Raw genomic sequence first — 22,429 nt, 5'->3', positions numbered from 1 at the left:
ACAATGAAGATAGAAGGTTGTTAGTTTTATTATTATTTAAAAAAGAAATATAAATAATGTGTGTTTTATTATTTATATTTCTTTTTTGGGATAGTTAAAAAGGGTTCGGATTGTAGTAATTATTATTATTATTATGATTGGATAGTTGTTGATGTTGTTGTTGTTGATTCGGATGGTAAAAGTTTTTCGAGAAGTTGATGATCTTGTTGTTGTCTTTGTTGTCGGTATTGCTTTGATTTGATGTATCGGTTGAATAGGTAGACAAAGACTAGGTTTACAAGTGATAGTGCGCCTGATACGATTGCGAGATAGAATCCTATTTTTGGACCGAATTCCTCTATGACGTTGCCTGTTTTCGAGGTGCCCGAGAATCGATGGCAGTAGCCGTCGTCGGTCGGACAATGACCGATGTGTCTAAACACCGGTGTCACTACGAACAGCGTAAGCACAGAGAGCACCTCGAGTACGAACAAAATCAACGATATCCAGAGGTTGTATTTCAGCGGTTTGTCTACGTGTGCTGCGGTGTCGCCTTTGCTGTGTTTCGTGAAATTGCGGATCACCAAACACAGACAAACCACAGACACCAAGAACGATATCAAACCTGCATATTGAAATACACCTATCGCTATGAATACCGAGTTGATATTACCCGGTGATGTAATATGTTTTTCATCATTCACCGTATCATATTTGTTCTATTAATTAAATGATTATTAATATTAAACGACGATTCTATTTTCTATTATTATTATTATTTATACTAGAAAATGTTAACACACATACATATACTTTATATACATCATAAAAGTTCTCAATTTCTAAATTGATGAGACCACTATCATTTAAAATATCGGTTTTAATCCAAAACCATGGTGTTGATACAGAGGTAAGTATACTTCCTAATATAACTATATTTATAAAACAAACGAAAACAAATAAACTATTTCTATTACTTTCTGTATGAAATAATACACTCATTTTGATATCAACAACACATATATTTGTTAACTAACTAATTTACATTTAAAACTTATTACAAAGTAATACAAAGTCTTTTGTAATTAATTTACACCCCTTACTTTGAAAATCCGGACTGAAAAAGTAAAAAATAAAAAAATAAGTATTTTGTATTTAAGGTTACAAGCATAACTTTCCCTCATTCTTTTATCACCATCATTACTTCTCCCTTTATTTTAAAAAAAAATATCAAGAATATTTCTTTGAACGATTAGTTAATAACTCAATTGACTAATTGAGATAGAGACATGATTATTTGTTAATAAGTTGAAACTTAGATTACAAAACATGCCTGTTGCAAACACAAAAATACTAATATCAACAAAAAAAAAAAACAAAATAGTGAATTTTTATGAAAAAGAATTCGATCTCCCTGGATGTCTGTAGAGCATCGGTGAATAACGATTGTTTGGATATGATAAAGTACCTAAATGACCAATATCCAGAGGAATCTTCTTGGAGTACCGCTATTGATACTGCTGCCTCCAATGGAAATTTGGCAATAGTGAAATACCTCTGTGAGAATAGATCGGATCGATGTACTGAAATCGCGCGCTAATTGGTGCAATCAAGAAGAGGAAACCAGATATTATCGAATATTTACTAAGTAATAAATTGGTTATATGGACAAGTAAATCTATACTTGAAGCAGTTGGACAATTTTATTATTCATTAGCAGATCATCTTTTGCAACAATATCCATAACCATTTGAAATTAACAAAGCAATGTATTTGGCAGAGGAGATCTATGAATTTTCAATCGATAATATTAGAAATTATTTTAAACAAAGAAATTTATTAAATATAAATTAATTAGGATGTCAAATAAATTTGATTTCTATTTTTTCATATTAAAAATTTAAAGTAACATATCATCGAACTGGCTCACTTATCTCTAGATATTATTTTATCTACAAATTTCGATTGTTTTCTAATATTCTTTTAAAAAGCATTAAAGGTAAAGTACACATTTTATTTTATTAGCCTGATAGTTTATGTTGTTGATTTTGTTGGAGGTGAATATGTTGTTGATCGTCTAAGCGATTGTACTTCTGATTGATAATGAAGATACCTTTTCGAGTCTCGACTGTGTTTGTGATGATTGTTGTTATATTGCTGAGTAGTCTTCTATGAATTGTGTGAGGTAATGGAGTTTTCCTTTGGAATAGGTATGATATAATATAAATATATTGCACTTTAACAATATCTCTAAAGTGTATTCTGCAATAAGATACCGGGTCAATCATGATTTTTTTCATAAATCTTCTTTATGATGAAAATTAATTAGTAAGTGTCAAATCTCCCTCTCTATCTCTCAATCTCTTATTCAAAAGTATTGTGGTTATAACTTACAGGTCCAGAACTACATTTTAATAAACATTTCTGAGAATGCGTGATTCAAGATCTGTTTTTTACTGCTTATAGTTGCATGTTATCTAATTGGTGATAAATCAGTACCTGTTAGTAAGATATTGAATAGTAGAAACGCTCTATACACCAAATAATACATACACATCAATTAGCTATCAGCATTGTGGATAATATTGCTAAACTTATAAACAAACCAGTATGGCTTTTCTTCCTTTCTGTACCATTAACTTCATTTCTACCACTAAATTCTGTTGCACCTAGAATTATATAGAGTACAAAAAGACATATAAAACTATTTTTCAACACTGTACTAGTCAACGAACTACATTCCCTGCTCATTTTGGAATAAGTTCGAATATCATGATATCTCTGAACATGAATATCCTCTGGTTGGGGAAATACTTCACAAGAAGTAGTTACATTCAAATTATTTTTAACAGCAGAAACTGTATATTCACATTCCATCTCTTTTACGTAAGTAAATAGACAACAGCTAAATATAAATAGAATAGTTGCACATATTGCAATATTCCAAAATTTAGACATATTTGTTCGAAATTAACTCTTTATAGTTATTGATACTCTTTCTTTTGGGTATGATAAGTTGTTTTGTGATCTATTGTATTGTTGTGATTAGTTGATTTGGTATTATTATTATTAATTGTATGTCGATAGTAAAATTTTGATTTTGATTTAAAAATTTTGAAAGCCTGGGTGCTCACTTTTTTTTTTTGACAAAGACAACACAAAGAATCAATTGTCAAATGCATTAAACCTGGAAGAACAAACAACCAATAGAAAACAAAGTTGAATATATAACAAATTCTTATTATTTATTAAAGTCGTTTTTAGACATTAAAAGTGGTGTATTTACAAATTTTTATTTTGTTTATTTTTAATGTGGTTGATCGTGTTGTTGGAGGTGAATATGTTGTTGATAAACGATTGTACTTCTGGTTCTGTAGAAGAAATCGTTTCGAGTCTTAACTGTGTTTGTGATGGTGAAATATTATGATTGTTGTCAAATTACCGAGTAGTCTCCTCGAAGTAATAGAGATTTCCTTTTGGAATAGGTGTGATATAATATAAATATGTTGCTCTTGTTCAGAGATGAACTTTCATTCTATTTCAGATGGTCGATTGAGAGATGCACTACTGAAAGAACTACATTATAACTTCTTTGAATAGATATTTTTGTACAGCTTATAGTTGCCTATCATCTAATTGGTTAAATTTACTTAGGAGTCAATAAATATGATATTGATTCTTTGCATTGAATTTGTCAACTTTATTTAAAAGCCTAATATCATACAGAGTAATGTCACTTCAGCTTTCACTTTTTGAAATATCAAGTATATCAATGGGTGATTCTATCGAAACAAACAAATATAAAGGTCGATGGTTCATTATTTAGGTAGAACTTAAAATATTACTTTTTTTTAAAGAAAATCGACCTTGTTTTTTGATATCCGACCAGGGATTTACGGTTTTTAGTAATAATTTGGATGTAACTACATCATATAAAGCATTTCCTCAACCAGAGGATATACATTTTCAAATAGTGCAAGAATCACTAACTTCTTTTAAGATGTACATTGAACGATAATCGATAAGGGCCTTGAAAATTATGGTTATATTAATGTGTTTTAAAAAATAACTAAAAAAGATGAAAGTAAAGTTTAAAATGATCACCTTTTTTATTTTTTACTTTAATATCATAACATATTTTTATGGTCTATTTTGTATGTTTTTAAATTTTTGGTTGTTGACATGTTTTTGATTAATTCTAGATGGGATATAATAGTTTTTTTTTGATAACGTATAACTGTGTTGGTTGCTCTTGTTCAGGTCAAAGATGAGCTTTCTCTCTATTTTCAGATAGTCAATTGAGAGAGTAGTGCATCTAATTTAAGGAGTGCATCTCTGATTCATTAAATGTTCTTTTCATCTATGATAACAATTAATTAGTAATTGTCAAATCTCTCTCTCTCTTATTCAAAATTATTGTTGTTATAACTTACTTACATGAATAGAACTACATTATAATAAACTTCTCTGAACATGCTTGATTCATGATCTGTTTCTTATTTGTTGCTATAACTATCATACATTCCTCCAAACTATCAATATGACTAAATTTAACCTCAACCGCAACACCATCGAACTGCCTCACTTGTCTAGTTATACTATCTCCAAATCTCTGTTTCTGTCTGATAATATCGTTTTAGTTATTAATGCGACAATAGCAAATAAAGTAATATTTTTAATTGCTGTGCTAGGCATCGAATTACACTTTATGAACATATCTTGAGAATGAGATATATTAAGTATTCTTTGTCTATACATTTTTAGATCCTCTTGACTAGAAAATGCATCACATGATGTAATTTCTGTCAATTCATTAGCAATATCAGGAATCATAGAATTACATTCTATCATTTCTGAGACAACATAAATACAATAACAAACTACCATTGTTGTTGCTATACAAACAAATTTAGACATATCTTTTTTTTTTTTTTCAAATAGCTTAATATTCTTTTTTGTTGTATGATGTGATCTACTGGTATTTATTAGTGTAATGTTAGGTGACTTTATTTCCTCTGTTTAATTAAAAAATTTTAGAAAAAAAATAATATCAGTTTTAAAAAAATTGGTTTTAATGATCAAAGACCATCGCTTTTTTTTCTACGAGAAACTATAAAAACAAGATCGAACTTTTTGCAAAAAAATTAATTTTTAATTTTTGACAAAAAAATTTGTTTATTCGTTTGGACCTTCGGAAAACTAATAAAACTCTATCTATTAACAATCCAAAGTAAATGTTGATAGTGTCTAGCAAGAAGACCAAACAACAATAGAAAATAAAGTTGAAAAAAATAAACAAATTTCAAAATAACAACTTTAGTTTACACTTTTTATTTTTTTAAGGTGATCGTTTGTGTTGTTTGTTGATGTATCCACTATATTTGTGATGATTGTGGCTGTGAAATTTTATGTTTGTTGTTATATTGTTGAGTAGTCTCCGAGGAGTTGGTGAGGTAATATTGGAATAAGTATGTTCAACTTAAACTCTATTAAAGGAATACTCTATTAAAGGAATAGGTATGATAATATAAATATATTGCACTTTAACAATATCTCTAAAGTGTATTCTGCAATAAGATACCGGGTCTATCATGATTTTTTCATAAATGTTCTTCTTTATGATGAAAATTAATTAGTAAGTGTCAAATCTCCCTCTCTATCTCTCAATCTCTTATTCAAAAGTATTGTGGTTATAACTTACAGGTCCAGAACTACATTTTAATAAACATTTCTGAGAATGCGTGATCCAAGATCTGTTTCTTACTGCTTACAGTTGCATGTTATCTAATTGGTGATAAATCAGTACCTGTTAGTAAGATATTGAATAGTAGAAACGCTCTATACACCAAATAATACATACACATCAATTAAATATCAGATTTGTGGATATTATTGCTAAACTTATAAACAACCAAGTAAGGTTTATCTTCCTTTTTGTACCATTAACTTCATCTGTTGCACCTTTAATTATATAGAGTACACAAATACATATACAACTATTTTTCAACGCGGTAACAGTCAACGTTCTACATCCCATGCTCATTTTAGAAGAAGCTCGAATATCATGATATCTCTGAACATAAATATCCGCTGGTTGGGGAAATACTTCACAAGAAGTAGTTACATTCAAATTATTTTTAACAGCAGAAACTCTAGATTTACATTCCGTCTCTTTTACGTAAGTAAATAGACAAAGGCTATATAAAAATAGAATAGTTGCACATATTGCAACATTCCAAAATTTAGACATATTTGTTCGAAATTAACTCTTTATAGTTATTGATACTCTTTTTTTTTGGGTATGATAAGTTGTTTTGTGATCTATTGTATTGTTGTGATTAGTTGATTTGGTATTATTATTATTAATTGTATGGCGACAGTAAAATTTTGATTTTGATTTAAAAATTTTGAAAGCCTGGGTGCTCACTTTTTTTTTTTGACAAAGACAACACAAAGAATCAATTGTCAAATGCATTAAACCTGGAAGAACAAACAACCAAAATAGAAAACAAAGTTGAATATATAACAAATTCTTATTATTTATTAAAGTCGTTTTTAGACATTAAAAGTGGTGTATTTACAAATTTTTATTTTGTTTATTTTTAACACGATCAATTCTAATTTCATAAAGATTTTTTTGTCACAAATAATTAAATTTAATAAAAAGTATTAGCTTTTACTTAAAAAAGGTCAATCATTATTTTTATTTATTTCTATTTACATAACGTTAGGTTGATAATAAATATTCAACAATATCTTTAAATCCATTCCTCGCTGCTTCGTGAATGGAATAATCTATAGCATACAGGTTGTTTCTTACATCTTTATAGTTCTCAAACAGGAATTTAAGTATCTCTAGATTACCTTTTCGTGATACGTTTACAGTTATAGTTGGTGAGCATCCTTCTGTTCTGTTCTCGTGCAACCACTTTACCGTTTCAAAATGATTGTTGATTGCAGCGAGGTCCATTGCGTTCTGTGTGCAACCTTCCAATCTATTATAGTGTAAAAACTTTATGATTTCCAGGTGACCGTTCTGTGCAGCAAGATCAAGAGCATTCTGTGTACATCCTTCACTTCTATTCTCTAACAACCATTTCACTACCTCGAGGTGGCCATTCTTGGCGGCGTAATCTACAAACAACTTTGATGTACTGAACTGAGTGCAATTGTAATGTAGGTATTTGACAATGTCGAGATGCCCATTCTTTACTGCATTGATCATCGCATCGATAACGACGAGATCGGTTCGGTTCTGATGAAGCCATTTAACACACTCTGTATGGCCATATCGACAAGCATCGTCCAGCGTTGTTATACAACATCCATCGTTTCGATTGTTGTGCAGCCAAATCAAAATATCGAGGTGTCCATTGATTGCGGCATACCACATTGCCATCTTTGAAACTCTGAGGTTGTTGATTCTCGCTTGACACCATTGGATCGTTTCCAACTGTCCGTTCTGCGCTGCCATTTCAATGGTGTTGTGAAAAGATATGTCCTGTCGATTGTCGAGCAGGTATTTCATGATCGACAAATGTCCATACTTGGCGGCAATCGTAAAGCTATCTTTGGTACAAGATTTATGTTGATCCTCCAAGTAGAATCTCAGCAACGCTAAATGACCACCCTTGATCGCTTCTTCAATGGCATGTCCAGTAATCGTGAATCCATTATCCAGTAGCAGCTGTACGATACTTTTATCACCAAAGTAGGAAGCATGGTCAATGGGATTAAGAGAATCCTCGGATTTAGAACAATGGATTCCAGGTGATCGTAGTGCTCGCTTCCTCATCTGTATGAAATAGAGAATGAGTTCACGATATCCCAATCTCGATGCCAGCGCCATCGCAGAATAGTAATCGAGTGCAACATGACAATTCTCCAATATATAATCGACATGCTGGAGACTCTTCATCCTGACAGCCAAATGCAGTTCATCGCCATGAAATTGGTAGAGATTGGATTTCAAAATGTAATTAAACATATCGATACTCCTTGAATCTACAGCAGCTTCCAACTCTTTAATGGAAAAGCTGCTAATGTTATTCTCGACAACCAATATCTCTATTTGCTCTCTATATCCATGATAAATAGAGTTTCTAAGAGATTTAGAAATTCCATACCAATTTATACAATTTATTCCATTTAGTTGTTTATCGATTAATTTAACTTGGAAAAATATAAAATTTCTAAGAACAATATTATTTAATATATATTTAAATAATCTTTCATTATCCATTATTATTAATATTTAATCTAGATTATTAAAAAAATAAGTAAATATGACGGGAAATTAAAAGATCTAGTCACGAAACTTGTTGGAAAATAAAATAAAAAAAATTCTAAAAAAAAACTCATATCTAATATTTTTTTCCTTTTTTGGATTTTGAGAACATGAAATTTCATTGTAGATACCAAATCCGATCAAAAGTAAAAGGTCCTTTTACTATTTCAATTAAATTAAATTAAAAAAAATTAAAATTTTATTTATATGATATATTTGTTGATAATAAATAATTATTAATTGCATTTCTTATCGATTTATGAGGTAGTGATGAAGGAGATTGTTTCTCCAAGAATAAATATAGTTTGATTATATCTGATTTTGTTAATTTGTTTCTGTTAAAGAAATCAAATGATTCTAGACTATCTGTGAATAGATGTAGATGTTTCGATAAAAGTACACTCAGTACGCATACACAGTTTTGTAATCCATTGATAGAATGTATCAGTATTCTATTTCTTTTGGTATCATCCTTCATCTTTGATAACAACCATTGCTCGCATAATCGAAGATTCTCAACCAAGTCATTCTTTGCTAATTTACCTTCTTTCATTGGAATGTGTATATAGTTATTCTTTATCTTATCATCATCTTGATTATCTATAACATAATTTACAATTGAACAATTTATAATTAAATCGAATCTATTCCATATATCTGTTAATTCTAAAGAATGATAGTTATAGTTTTTAGTTTAGTATTGCAATCTTTATCATAACATAATATTATTTACCTTTTGAAGATGATATAGTTATATATGTATTATCTATTGTTTTAAACTCATTTGATTCTTCTATTATTGTTTCTTTTTGTTTATCTTCATTATTATTATTATTACTATTGCTATTAAATATGATTATATCTTTCTTTGTTCTTTCTGATTTAACAAGTTGTTGAATGTATTGTTCTAGTTGTTCGTCATTCTCTTGTGACATTATCTCTTTATGATTCGACCAGTACATCTGTGGAGTTAATCCCATTGACCAATTCTCATCATCATCACCAGCACCTTGTATATACGCCCTAAATGACTTATGATCTTCTCTAAAGTCAGAACAAGACAATAAATAAAGTGGATGAAAATCTAATTGTTCTTCTTTATCATCGTCATTGTTGTTATTGTTGTTATTATTACTTGTTTGTTGTTGTTGTTGTTGTTGTTCAAATTCTAATATTATAGGTTGTGTTTCTACTGATAACCATAATGGACGTAATGGTTTGTGTAATCTGCTTGAATAGCTCTTTAAATCTAAAGTATCGGCATGTTCCATTAGTAGTTTACAGTAACTATCTACCATCTTTAACATTTGATCTCTCTCTGAATCGGTCACCCACTTTGGAGTATACAGTTGATTCCATTGCTCTGCTATCAAGTTGTCATTCATAACGGTTTGAATAGACTCAGATTTGAGCTTATAAAGACAACGATTGATTACCGCTATCCAAATAGGTATGGTTCTTGTAAATGAATCAGGGAATTTCTTACCACGCTTCGTCGAATCCACAATGAGACACCCATCATACTTTAACACCAGATCAATGATGTTTAGATTCAAACGCGTCAGACTGAACCTCCAATTTCCATAGTGACCATCGGTAGAACGGAAATAACAACTGTACTTAAAGTTTGCAGAGTACCATGCACCACATCGCAAATTTGCAACCAAAGCATATTTAGAATAACATCTGTGTTTCGAAATAGATAGATAAAAACAAATACATATTAAAAACAATGTATCTAAACAAACCAGCAAACAATACATACAATGCTATATCATTTACAAATTTAGAATCTAAATCGATTGATCTAAGATGATTAAATAAACTATTCTCTTGACGATCAACTCTCCTATGTATAGAGTGTATAGACAACGATTTAAATTCCTCTTCTTCTTTTAAATTAAACATTTAAATTCGAATTTATTTATTTATTATGCAATTTAAAACGTCTAAAAAAAATCTTTAAAATTCTTAATCATTTCCCAAGAATATTTTTATTTTTTAACTAAAAATCTTTTATTTGTACAAAACAGATAAAGGGATAGAATTATATTATTTTTAAATAGTTTATTTTATTATTTAAAAAAATATTTGAAAATGAAATGGTAATAGTTAATTATTCAATTTTAAATTGGAATTTGATGTGTCGGTATGTTAAGAGAATAGACCTATGGATAGACTCATTAATGATTCGATGGAAAAACAGAAGAAAATTATAAAAAATTGGGTGGTGTTTGATATTTTATTGCACGCCCATTTGCATTTGTGACCAAAACTTAAAATATTGATTGTTTTTTTCAAACTACAGATTTTAATTTTTAAAAAAATTTATATATACTTTTGTTAGACTCTTCTATCTTGCTATTTTATTTATTTATATATACAATGTCTTTACAAAAACAATTATTCAATTATGTATTTAAGAATATTGTTACTCAAAGACCAATATTCGAATATGTAAAATGGATTCATCAAAAATTACATTTACAAACATTTAGTTGGATTTCACTTTGTATGAAACCTGATCTATTGGTTTATTATGGATATGAAAACCAACTAAAATCATATCTTAGATTTAATGACTTGCAATGTTTATCTAACTATGAATATGATAGATCTATTTTCTATACAATTAGAAACAATTATTGGAAAATTCTAGAGATGATTGTTAAGATACCATACAACTATCGATTTACATATTTGGGATTTGATTATTTTTATACTCATTTTAAAAGATTATTTTGTAACAAATTCCTAGATTATGCAGTCCTTTGGAATAGATGGAATCTTTTAGATATGTTGGATATGAAATATAATTTCTCGAGAATCGATTTCCATAGTGCTTTGGAAGTGGTTGGAGTAAATGGTGGTGTAGAATGTATGAAATGGTTGGTATCAAAAGTCAACGACAATCAAGATGATATCTACAACAAGGTTGCAAATCTTTCAGTGTATCACGGACAAATTGAAATCACTCAATGGCTATCTGTTCATATTCCAAGCAGTATTAGAGGATCTATATTTTATCAATTGATTATTGGCCAAAATAAAAGATCTCTCGGTTGGCTTTTTCCTAATCTCAAAGAGATAAACAATTTAAGTAAATTAGCCAAAACACTAGACATTCCGAATTCTTACACATATTCTTATCTAATATCAAGAGAATATGTCAAGTCTATTCAAAACAAATATCCTTCAAAACTACCTAAGATTCAAAAAAGATCAGATCAAAGAAAACAAAAATCAAATAATCATGATAAATATAAACAACAAAAATAGATCAATCAACAAAATTACCCAATATTTAGACACTCTAATACTATTAAACAAAAACAACCAAAACATCTATATAAAAGATAGATAATAAGAATTAATAAAAGTAAAAGTCTGTTATCAAATTTATTTTATAAATAATATTAGACAATCAAGTTTTTTAAAATATTACAAAAATATCTCTCTAGAATTTCGAAAAAATTACGAAAAAAAATAAATATATATATATACAATGTCTTTACAAAAAGAATTATTCAATTATGTTTTTAAAAATATTGTTACACAAAGACCAATATTCAATTATGTAAAATGGATTCATCAAAAATTAAATTTAGAATCAATTGATTGGGAGTCTCTTAAAATGAAACCTCTTCTTTTGGTATATTATGGATATGAAAATCAACTAAAATCTTTTATTAGATATTATAACAATCTATCTATATCTATCAAAGATTATCAATCTATATTACACTCAATAATAATCAACAATCAAAATATTCTAGAGATCACCTTTAATAAATTCTTGATTGAAAATTTAATTTTGGATGATAATTTTTTCACTAAAATTTACTTAATATATATAGAAAATAGACTGTACCTTCTTTATACAGTCTCTTTTAATAGATCAAATCTTTTGAATACTTGGATAAGAAATATATATTCACAAAATCAGAATACTATAGTGCTTTGGAAGTGGTTGGAGTAAATGGTGGAGTTGAATGTTTTGAGTGGTTGGTATCAAAAGTCAACGACAATCAAGATGATATCTACAAAATGGTAGCAAATCTTTCTGCTTATCACGGACAAATTGAAATCTCCAAATGGTTATCTTTATATTCCAAGCAGTATTAGAGGGTCAATATTTTTTAAAGTTATCATTGGTCCAGATCAAATATCTCTCAATAGACTTGTTTCTGATCTTTCTTTAGAAGAGTTACGATTCTACCTTAAATTAACCGAATCACCTAACAAACCAAGTTCAAATTATTATAAATTATATCTAATAACAAATTTTGTTAAAAACTTTTATCCTTCAAATCAATTTAAGATTCAAAAAATATCGTTGCAACAAAGAAAATCAAAAAATCAAGACAAATTCAAACAACAAAAATCGATCAATCAACAAAATAAACAAATATTTCGACATTCTAATGGAATGAAACAAAAACAACTATTTAAAAACTAGCTATTAAGAACTTATAATACATTTAAGAGAATATTGATGAATTTATCTTTTTAATAATAAATTCTACTTCAAAAAAATGATAAAAAAAATAAAATAAATTAAATTAAATATAATCTTTTCAAAAAAAAAAACAATCATAAACGAACAGGAAATTTTTATAGACGAAATATAGAAAATCAATTTTGATTGGTTAAATCTTAAAAAAATCTTGAAAATTAACTATTCTAGGTGTACTGGTTCCCCAATTATTTTTGTTTTTTTTTTTTTTTAAAATCAGATTTTTGAGATTCTATTTAGAAACGAATTTAGTCAATAGATTTTAAATCAACCAATATAATTTAAAGATATGGAAGTAATAAATCAAAATTTATTTTTACATGTTGTTTTTAAAAATATTGTTTTGCGACAAGAGATTTTTAATAGAGTTCACTGGATTCATCAATATTTGGAGGAGGAAGATTTAAAGAGTAAAAAGACAGCGAGATATTATTTTAATTTCCGTAGAGTGTTTATTTACAATTGGAAAAGGTTGATTGTATCACCCAAAATCTTGGTAGAGTACAACTATTTGGATTTATTGAAGGAATTTGTTTCGACACTATATCCACTTGGAAATCTAAATGACTCTGCAAACAAGACCAAGAAGATCAAGATGCTCGATGCCGTAAAGACATCGATCGAAAATGGCAATATTGGAATATTTAAATATCTTTTGGAAACCATTTGTAAGCCACATGGAATCTACCGATTTGACTGTTACGATTTTTTGTATTTGGCAGCCAAGAATGGAAAGTTGGAGATTGTCAAGTATTTGGATAAGGTTCATCAGAATTGGGATTACTATAATGCCTTTATTGCTGCACCAGAGGGAGACAGTATCGAACTTTTAGAGTATCTGGATTATTGTGAACGTCATAAGAACTACCATGGTCCGAGAGACGATCGTGCCTATCATTATAGTAGTGTTGAAAATGCTGCATACTATGGAAAATTAGAAATGATAAAGTGGCTATTGGCAAACCGTCCTAATGACAGAAAAGAAAGAATGATAATCAACAGTGTTTACAGTGGAAAGGTAGAGGTGGTCAAATATTTGTTTGAAATTGGCGAGTCATATAATGGAATTACTGGACTGATTGATACTGCTTGTTTAAGTGGAAACCTAGACGTTGTGAAATACCTCCATGAAAACACAACAAGCGGATGTTCATATATTGCGATGGATAATGCTGCCAATTTTAGCTTGGAAACAGTCCAATGGCTTCACCAAAATAGATCGGAAGGATGTTCGGTCGCTGCAATGAATCACGCTGCCAAAGCGAATCGAATCGACATTGTTGACTGGCTTCATAAGAATAGATCGGAAGGTTGTACTGAACTTGCGATGAACGGTGCCCCAACCTTAGAGATGGTAAAGTGGTTGCATGAAAATCGAACGGAAGGATGTACATCGGATGCAGTTGATAATTCGGCATGGTATGGAAGATTAGATATTATTAAATTCCTTATCACCCAAAGAGGTATGGTTTCAACCGTTTCTGCTATGGATGGTGCTGCGTCTAATGGTTTCGTTGAAGTCCTAGAGTATCTTAAAGAAAACCAAACAGCAGGATGTTCAGAGAAAGCATTATCCAATGCAATCAAAATGGAATCTGTAAATTCGATCGAATGGCTACTAAAGAACTATCCAGAGAAATTCAACATTCAAAATGCAATAGAACTAGCAGAATCATCTAAATCTGAAAAGTCATTATCTAAATTAAAAGAATTATGTATTAAAAAAATTAAATAAAAAAAAGATTATTTATTAAACTGAAATTATTTGTTCATTGTACTGACTATATTGATTACAATAAGCACATACATTTGATTAATATTAACTGTATTGTTTGAATACTTTACAACAGAGATGATCGTACATTGTATTAACATCCATCCCTTAGCAATGGTGTAATTGTATTACAGTAGAAGTAAGTATTTGGATTACCTGTTCACATTGTAATATTAAAAGTAAAATATTTATATAACACACCACAGTCAAATTGTTTAATCATGTGTATGGTGTTATTTATTGTTATGTTACGATTTTTTTTCAATTTTTTTTTTAATTCTTTACCAAAAATCATATGTGATTGTCGAAATTTCTTTAAATATCTTTGCATTCTTCATGTTTGATTTATAAACATAAACAGAAATGTATTTACATTTTTTGTTAATCTTTAATTAATGAAATAATTATTAGTTTAATGAATATCAATTTATTTAAAAGAGTTATTTTTAAGAATTATGTTGTTAGAAATGAAATATTTAAAACGATAAAAAGAATACATATACAACTAAGAACCGAAAGATATAAATATTGTAATCTAATCAATAGTTTACCGTTGTTGGTTCAATATGGATATTTTGAAAAGATAAAGGAATTTCTTCAAAGAAACAGTGCTGTTGGTGTTGGTGTTGTTGACAATCCATTAAAGTTTCAATTGGACTTGACAAGTCAACTTTCTGGTGCTATCATTGCTGCTATTCGATTTAGTCGTATCGATATACTTCTCTACTTTGTAGAGGTGCTTCAGCTAGATTTGGAAAAGTTTGTTACCACCAAGGATATGCTATTGCAAACTGCGTACTATGGAGACTTTAATGTGATGTTGTTCATCGAGCAACTTGCACTGCCTATCAATCCAGAGTTCTATAGCCAGGCACTCTCAGTGGCAACCAGCAGACCTGAGAATTTCGATATGGTAAAGTGGCTTTCGAAACGAGTGCCCTCGCCATATCGATACGATTCACCAATACAGATGGCTTGTTATTCAGGTAATTTAGATATGATACAATGGTTGTTGGCAAATCGTTCAGACGATAAACAAAACAAGATTATTCAATTTGCTTTGAATAATGGCCATCTCCATGTTGTTGAATGGTTGTTAAAGAATCAACCAAATGTATTGCTAATGAATAGCAATGGTAAACCGACTATGGAGATTGATGTAGGTTCACTGGCAATCAATGGACACTTTGACTGTATTAAATGGCTATTCAATTTCCGTGATTATTTCATTGTGAAATATAAAAACGCGTTAGATTTAGCTGCTTACAATGGACATCTGGATATCGTTATTTGGTGCCATGAGAATTTGGATTGTGTCACCACAGAGAAGTATGCCTCTACCAATGCTATGGATTTCGCTGCCAATCAATGTCATCTCCGTGTAGTGGAATGGTTGAATAGAAATAGAAGTGAGGGATGTTCGATCAAAGCAATGAATAATATTTATAAACCAAACAATCCTGGTTGTGTATATAGTCGTTCCAACCAACTAGAAATGATACAATGGCTTCATGTTCATAGAAGTGAAGGTTGTACTACCGAACTAATGGATAATGCAGTGGCATTCGATTTAGAAACCGTCGTTTGGCTCTATAAAAACAGAGGAGAGGGTTGTACAACGATGGCGCTATACAACGCGGCAATCAATGGTCAACTTGAGATATTCAAATTCCTGGAGGAACACTACAGTCATTTGCCATTGAAAGACAATATATTTACCGATACATGTAAAGCTGGACACCTGGATATGGTTGAATATCTACATTATAATAGAACAGAACCTTATTGGAGTGCTCTGACGATGGATGCTGCAGCGACTAACAATCATTTCTATATTGTTAAATTCTTAAATATAAATAGAACCGAAAAATGTACACAGAACGCAATCAAACAAACCAAATCAATTGAAATAATAGAATATCTTGAAAGAAATAATCTTTGTCTTTGTAATCAAGAATAAAAAACAAAAAACAAAAAAAAAGATATTTTAATTTAAAAATCGTTAAGATTTTTTTTTGATTTAAATAATTATTTTTCTGACTGTGAATGTGACATCATATTCGATTATACTCTTTTTTTATTTTATTATTTTGTCTAAATCTTTAACTACACTTTTATATTATTTTATTATTATTATTTTTTAAAAAAATTATTTGTAGATAAAATAAAAAAATGATGTTTAATTATTGTTGTTTTTTAATATTTTCAATTTTGGTTGTATCATGTCTCGGTCAAACATATATTAATTTCGAACCATTTAGTGCTGGTGCTGGATGTTCTGGTGCGTCATCCGGCACTGGATATAGTTGGATCGTTGGGGAATGTGTAGAGTTCAAAGGAAACTACTACCTTATTAAATATGATGCTGATAACAAGACTGCTACTTTTTATCAATGGGAGAACGAAACATGTGGAACTGGTCAACCTGCCAGTCAACGTACATTTGGTATTGGTGGTTGTTATCATGTAACATGGGCTGATTATGGTTGGTAAGTGTATATTGTTGTTATTGTTTTTAGTGAATCATAAAATCGATTTAGATACTCATTTTTAATATTATTATTATTATTTACAGGTATTACAACGTAAATGATTATGCAGTTCCATCGGTAGTTGTAAATCCAGGTTACATTCCATCATATGGCTATCGTGAAACCGTTTATGCCAAGAGTGACAATTATTGTCAAGGTGATTATCTTATGTATTTCTATTATACAAATAATACCGTATACAAAAACACATTGCAAACATTCCAATTCTATTGTGATCAAGGTATGCCATTCGAAAATGTTTGTACTATGGGTAATTGTATCTCTACTACAATGTATGAAAGTTGTGAAGCTGGATCAAATAATTTAAATAATTTTGCAATCACCTGTTAGATTGATAAAGTAGTTCGTCAAAAAGATAGCTAATAAATTGTCAAATTTTAATCATTAGATCGCCCACCCCAAAAGTGGTAATTTAATCATGATCTTTTTTTTTTCTCCAACCCACCAAAAACTTTTGTTTTTTTTGTTAAAGTGTAAAATTTCGTTGAAAATTTTTTTTTAGATTTGACTTTTTTTTTTTTTCTAAAGATTTTTTGAAAGGTTTTAAATTGTTTATAAAAAGGCAGTTGGTTGTTGTTGATTTATTCAGTCATCGACATATCATTAATCATTAATAATATAAAATCATATAATACATTTTTTTTTTTTTGTAATTCTATAAATATATATATATAATAAAACTTTTTAAAAACATGCAATTTATTAAATCAGTTTTCAGTTCAAAAAATACCACTTCAACAACTACTCCTATTATTGATGAAAAGGAAAATATTGAACAATCGATTCAAGAAACATTGAATAGAAATATGGCACCAAGTTACTCGTTGTTTTTCGAGCGTTTGGAAACCTCGATGATTCCATCGTTTGTTGGTCTCGCACCAAAGTCGGGTTATAGCTCTACTTTTTCACTCACCGATTTCCAAGTGGATGCTGTCGTCACCGATTCGACAGTGACCTCTGTCTACACCCAGAAATACAAGAATAGCTCCCCCAATCCAGTGGAAGCCAGATACCAAATGCCACTTGCACCGGGTGCCGCCGTCAGCAAGTTTGTTGTGACCTACGACGACAAAGTCTTGTCGGCCAAAATCAAAGAGAAGGAAGCCGCCGCCAATAAATACAACGATGCCGTCGCCAGTGGAAACCAGGCATTCTTGGTCGAGAAAAAGTCGAATGGAACATTCACCACCATGATTGGTAATTTGCCACCAACCAAAGAAGTCACCATCTCCATTACCATCGTCTCTGAGATTGGTACCCATCTCGAGAATCTTCACTTTGGTCTCCACCGTTATATGTTCCCAAAATACAGTTTCAATTTGAATCTTAATCTTCAGGTTTCTCTCTCGGTTCCAATCCAAAAGATAGAGTTGGACCACTACAAAGCTGATATCCAAGTTGATGGAAAGAAAGCCACCATCAAGCTATCGGAAACCAACGGTGTACCAAACAATATTATCGCAGTGATCCGTCCAGATTCTTCGGAGCGTCCAGCCTATTTCGTTGAGAAATCCAAAGACAATACCTATGCTTTGGGAATCAACTTTTATCCAACTCTTGAGGTTGCTGCCGACGAAGTAGATCAATGTTCAGAGTTTATCTTTTTGATCGATTGTTCTGGATCGATGTCTGGTAGTACCATTGAAAAAGCCAAACGTTGTCTCGAAATCCTCATGAGATCATTGACCGAGAAGTCTAAATTCAACATCTGGCTCTTTGGATCATCATTCAAATCACAATTCACCGAATCAAAATTATATAACGACCAAACCCTTGAACAAGCAAGTGTATTCATTAAGAGTATCGATGCCGATTTGGGTGGAACCGAATTGTTACCACCAATCCAAGCAATCATTAGTCAACCAGTTGATTCACAATATCCAAGACAAGTTTTTATTTGTAAGTAAAAAATAATAATAATAGTAATTTATTTATCTTAAAGATATTAACAAATTATTTTTTTTTATTTTTTAATTTAGTGACTGATGGTGAAGTATCACAAAGAGATGAATTAGTTGATTATGTTGCAAAAGAAGCTGGAACTACTAGAATCTTTACTCTTGGTATTGGATCTGGTGTTGATAAGTTGTTGGTTGAAGGTTTATCAAAGGCATGTAGAGGTTACTTTGAGTTTATCGATGACAACTCAATGATGGAGACTCAAGTTATGAAGTTGATGAGTATCGCTATGGAACCAATCATTGCCAACATTCAAGTGAACTGGGATGGTCTTCCAGTTGTCCAAGCACCAAAATCAGTTAGACCAATCTTTAATCACGAGAGATTGTTCCTCTACGGTCTCTTGGAGAGTGTTCCAGAGAATTTGACTACTAAGACTATTGTCATTACTGCCGACGGTCCAACCGGTCAATCGATCCGTTATGAAATCCCAGTCGATTTCAAACATGCCCAATCGGAATCCAATGCCATCCATACCCTTACTGCCAATATGATCATCAGGGATCTCGAAGAGGATGAAAAGAAAAAGAAGGATGCCAACAAGGATGCCATTGTAAAGTTGGGAAAGAAATACCAATTGATTTCCAACCACACCTCGTTTGTTGTCGTTGCTGAAGCCGATAAACCAACCGAAGAAACCATGCAAGTTGTAGAGGTTGTCGACGCACCACCAGTTCCATCACCACAATACAATTACAATAGCTTCACCCATAGTGCACCAACATCAGCTTTGAACTATAGTTCACCAACTACAACTTCAGCTATGAACTATTATTCATCGATGCCAACACAAACCATCGATTATGATCTTGATGATTGTGCTCTTGAATGTGAGCAAGAAGAAGCATTGGACTGCATTCAAGAGAAACTAGAAGACATGAAATGTCTCTCAATGGATTTGAATGAATCCATCTGTAGACAAAGTGAAGTGTTGGACTCTCTCGAACTCAGAGAGTGTGCACCAGAGAAATCGGTAAAGAAATCGGCATCACCAGCTTCTTTCTTCTCATCATTCACCAAGACCAAATCAAAGGAAGCATCACCACCACCACCAGTTCAAGCACCAGCACCAGTACAAGTCTCATATCTTTCAGCACCATCTCCAGTTCAATCAGCACCCTCAACCCAACCATCTTATTCATCAGCACCAGGTAAGAAATCATCTAGCAGCGGTGACCTAATGATGGATTTGATTCGTTCACAAAAAGCAAATGGTAGTTGGAATACTGTTACCTTTAAGCTGCCATCCAAGCCAGATACCTTGAGTTCATTATCCGATGACTGTTGGGTTACCTTGTGTGTCATTGCAACCTTTAACAAATCGTTTGCCGCTGAAAAGACACAATGGCAACAGATTGTTGCTAAAGCATCGAAATGGGTAAAGTCACAACTCAATGCATCAAATCTTGGTGACAAATATGATACTTTCTTGGCATTGGCAACTTCATCCATTTAATTATAAAATTAGTTGTATTGGTTTCATATCATCAACTCTATCGTCATTTGTATTTTAATACAAAAAAAAAAAAAAAAAAGAATAAAAAAATATCTTTTATTTCCAATCTAACAGCTACTAATTATTTTTTTTACCCACCAATCATCATGATTATAGCTGATTGGATAAAAACAAAAAAAAATTTAGCCAATTTTGGAAAGCAAGTAAAATTAATATTTTTAACCCTAAATAATTACACGTATTTATTATTTTTTTTGTTACTTCATATCAAGGAATTAAAATATCATTTTTTTTTTGGTGGTTCCAAACCAAAATTTGATGATTGGAAAAATTTAATTATACGAAATGACAACATGAATGTTTCTATTGTAAATATTTACAAACTAATGACATCAGAAATGATAACATGAAGATTGTAGTTTAAGATAAGTAAGGAATCTTATTAATAGAGCAATATAAATAGATCCCAGTTTCAATGTTTAAAAATATCAAAAACATAAATAAAATATTAAATCTTTATCCAATATATTTATTAAACTTTTATTTTTTTAATATCAATTTTCTATCAATTCATTATCTTTATTTAAAATGGATCCATTTAAAATATTATTTAATCTTTCTAGTGGATATGCTGATACTCAAATTCTTATGATAATTTGTAAGTTGGATATTGCCAATCACATTGATCTTGGAACTTCAAAATCCTACGTTGATTTGGCCAAGGAATTATCAGTTGACCAAGAAGTCTTACTTTATCTCTTGAAGAATGCAACTGGATTGGAGATTTTCCATGAGTTGGAGGAGTCTGATTGGCCACATGGTTCAATTTATAGTGAAGGTGTTTTCAGACATACTCCACTTTCGATTGCACTTAGAGAGCAAGAGTATCGTGATATTGTCATGATGAAAGGAAGTATTTACAGTTTTAGATCTTGGGAATCATTGTTGTCAACTTTAAAAAATGGAAATAGTGACAACAAAAAAACATTGGGTTTCAATAGTATTTGGGAATATTTAAATAATAATTCAGAAGAAAATGTAAAATGAATAAACTATAGAAATATAAATAAAATATATTAATATTAACTTTTTGAAAATTAGGAAATATTCAATAGATCAATGACAACATTCACAAGAAGACTTGGCCCAATTATTGTTGAGAAATCAAATTTTAAGAACTTTGAAACAATCACTGATATTGGTGGTGGACACGGATTGTAAGTTTAAAACTATTTCTTATTAATTTAATACTTGTTTTTAATTTTTTTTTAATTTTAATTTATTTAGTTTATTACAAGAAGTCTTGAGACAGAATCCTCATTTGAAATATGGTATCAATTTTGATATTAAGAATTCTGGTGATGGAAATACCAATGAGGTAACATCGACCAATGTTGACAAGAGATACAAAACTATGGCTGGTAATGCAATCACCGATGAACTTCCAGAGACTGATTGTTATATGCTCAAGCATGTTTTTCATATGTTTAAAGACGATGTTGTCATCAAAATCCTCAAGAAGATTGGTGAGAAACTTAAATCAAATGGATGTATCTTTGTCTATGAGCTCTACGATGAAGAACTTAAGAATCAAAAATCTGCAATGTCACATTTCTACTTACGTAGGTATCAGTATTATTTTTGTTTTTTTAGAAGTAAAAATATTCTTATTCTTTAATTATCTAATATTTGATTATTTATCCCTATTAGATGTTATGTTGGTCACTGGTGGTGTTGAAAGATCCAACAAGAGATGGAGAGAGGTCGTAGAGAAAGCAGGTCTTCAAATTAAAGAGATCGAACACATTCCAAATTCAGTTGAAATGCCAATGTGCAAAATTGTAATCACAAAATAGAATATTATAATATAGTGTTCTTTTGTTTTTGTATCTTTCTCTCTGGATAT

At 30.4% G+C, this 22,429-nt stretch overlaps 12 protein-coding genes across 12 annotated transcripts; 8 read left to right on the top strand and 4 right to left on the bottom strand.

The window, feature by feature from the left end:
• Positions 1-131: 131 nt before the first annotated feature.
• PPL_01709 (uncharacterized protein) lies at positions 132-981 on the bottom strand (the record flags this gene model as incomplete). Its single annotated transcript, XM_020572712.1, has 3 exons — positions 132-230; positions 579-698; positions 787-981. The coding sequence occupies 3 exons, from the start codon at positions 979-981 to the stop codon at positions 132-134; spliced, it is 414 nt and encodes a 137-aa protein (XP_020436829.1).
• Positions 982-1,372: 391 nt separating this feature from the next.
• PPL_01708 (uncharacterized protein) lies at positions 1,373-1,579 on the top strand (the record flags this gene model as incomplete). The annotated part of the gene is made up of 1 exon (XM_020572711.1): positions 1,373-1,579. One exon carries the CDS (start codon positions 1,373-1,375, stop codon positions 1,577-1,579), a length of 207 nt encoding a protein of 68 aa, XP_020436828.1.
• A 64-nt stretch (positions 1,580-1,643) lies between these two features.
• Positions 1,644-2,080, top strand: PPL_01707 (uncharacterized protein; the record flags this gene model as incomplete). Its single annotated transcript, XM_077398149.1, has 2 exons — positions 1,644-1,651; positions 2,005-2,080. The coding sequence occupies 2 exons, from the start codon at positions 1,644-1,646 to the stop codon at positions 2,078-2,080; spliced, it is 84 nt and encodes a 27-aa protein (XP_077254279.1).
• Positions 2,081-2,452: 372 nt separating this feature from the next.
• PPL_01706 (uncharacterized protein) lies at positions 2,453-2,856 on the bottom strand (the record flags this gene model as incomplete). Its single annotated transcript, XM_020572710.1, has 2 exons — positions 2,453-2,510; positions 2,582-2,856. The coding sequence occupies 2 exons, from the start codon at positions 2,854-2,856 to the stop codon at positions 2,453-2,455; spliced, it is 333 nt and encodes a 110-aa protein (XP_020436827.1).
• A 430-nt stretch (positions 2,857-3,286) lies between these two features.
• On the bottom strand, positions 3,287-8,221 carry PPL_01705 (uncharacterized protein; the record flags this gene model as incomplete). Its single annotated transcript, XM_020572709.1, has 8 exons — positions 3,287-3,350; positions 3,986-4,048; positions 4,443-4,485; positions 4,683-4,994; positions 5,920-6,176; positions 6,561-6,596; positions 6,786-7,388; positions 7,527-8,221. 8 exons carry the CDS (start codon positions 8,219-8,221, stop codon positions 3,287-3,289), a joined length of 2,073 nt encoding a protein of 690 aa, XP_020436826.1.
• A 244-nt stretch (positions 8,222-8,465) lies between these two features.
• Positions 8,466-10,174, bottom strand: PPL_01704 (initiator tRNA phosphoribosyl transferase family protein; the record flags this gene model as incomplete). Its single annotated transcript, XM_020572708.1, has 3 exons — positions 8,466-8,932; positions 9,000-9,952; positions 10,032-10,174. The coding sequence occupies 3 exons, from the start codon at positions 10,172-10,174 to the stop codon at positions 8,466-8,468; spliced, it is 1,563 nt and encodes a 520-aa protein (XP_020436825.1).
• Positions 10,175-10,651: 477 nt separating this feature from the next.
• Positions 10,652-11,545, top strand: PPL_01703 (uncharacterized protein; the record flags this gene model as incomplete). Its single annotated transcript, XM_020572707.1, has 1 exon — positions 10,652-11,545. The coding sequence occupies one exon, from the start codon at positions 10,652-10,654 to the stop codon at positions 11,543-11,545; it is 894 nt and encodes a 297-aa protein (XP_020436824.1).
• Positions 11,546-11,771: 226 nt separating this feature from the next.
• PPL_01702 (uncharacterized protein) lies at positions 11,772-14,517 on the top strand (the record flags this gene model as incomplete). Its single annotated transcript, XM_020572706.1, is given in 4 exon segments — positions 11,772-11,918; positions 12,164-12,363; positions 12,383-12,604; positions 13,149-14,517. The coding sequence occupies 4 exon segments, from the start codon at positions 11,772-11,774 to the stop codon at positions 14,515-14,517; spliced, it is 1,938 nt and encodes a 645-aa protein (XP_020436823.1).
• Positions 14,518-14,634: 117 nt separating this feature from the next.
• PPL_01701 (uncharacterized protein) lies at positions 14,635-16,516 on the top strand (the record flags this gene model as incomplete). The annotated part of the gene is made up of 2 exons (XM_020572705.1): positions 14,635-14,675; positions 14,995-16,516. The coding sequence occupies 2 exons, from the start codon at positions 14,635-14,637 to the stop codon at positions 16,514-16,516; spliced, it is 1,563 nt and encodes a 520-aa protein (XP_020436822.1).
• A 212-nt stretch (positions 16,517-16,728) lies between these two features.
• Positions 16,729-17,438, top strand: PPL_01700 (DUF3430 domain-containing protein; the record flags this gene model as incomplete). Its single annotated transcript, XM_020572704.1, has 2 exons — positions 16,729-17,045; positions 17,132-17,438. The coding sequence occupies 2 exons, from the start codon at positions 16,729-16,731 to the stop codon at positions 17,436-17,438; spliced, it is 624 nt and encodes a 207-aa protein (XP_020436821.1).
• A 362-nt stretch (positions 17,439-17,800) lies between these two features.
• Positions 17,801-20,523, top strand: PPL_01699 (type A von Willebrand factor domain-containing protein; the record flags this gene model as incomplete). The annotated part of the gene is made up of 2 exons (XM_020572703.1): positions 17,801-19,007; positions 19,088-20,523. The coding sequence occupies 2 exons, from the start codon at positions 17,801-17,803 to the stop codon at positions 20,521-20,523; spliced, it is 2,643 nt and encodes an 880-aa protein (XP_020436820.1).
• A 588-nt stretch (positions 20,524-21,111) lies between these two features.
• On the top strand, positions 21,112-22,379 carry PPL_01698 (uncharacterized protein; the record flags this gene model as incomplete). Its single annotated transcript, XM_020572702.1, has 4 exons — positions 21,112-21,561; positions 21,625-21,740; positions 21,811-22,145; positions 22,177-22,379. The coding sequence occupies 4 exons, from the start codon at positions 21,112-21,114 to the stop codon at positions 22,377-22,379; spliced, it is 1,104 nt and encodes a 367-aa protein (XP_020436819.1).
• Between the last annotated feature and the right edge of the window lie 50 nt (positions 22,380-22,429).

Source organism: Heterostelium album (assembly GCF_000004825.1).
Source record: "Heterostelium album PN500 unplaced genomic scaffold PPL_scaffold2, whole genome shotgun sequence".
NCBI lineage: Eukaryota > Evosea > Eumycetozoa > Acytosteliales > Acytosteliaceae > Heterostelium > Heterostelium album.
This window is presented reverse-complemented; position numbering and strand designations above follow the sequence as displayed.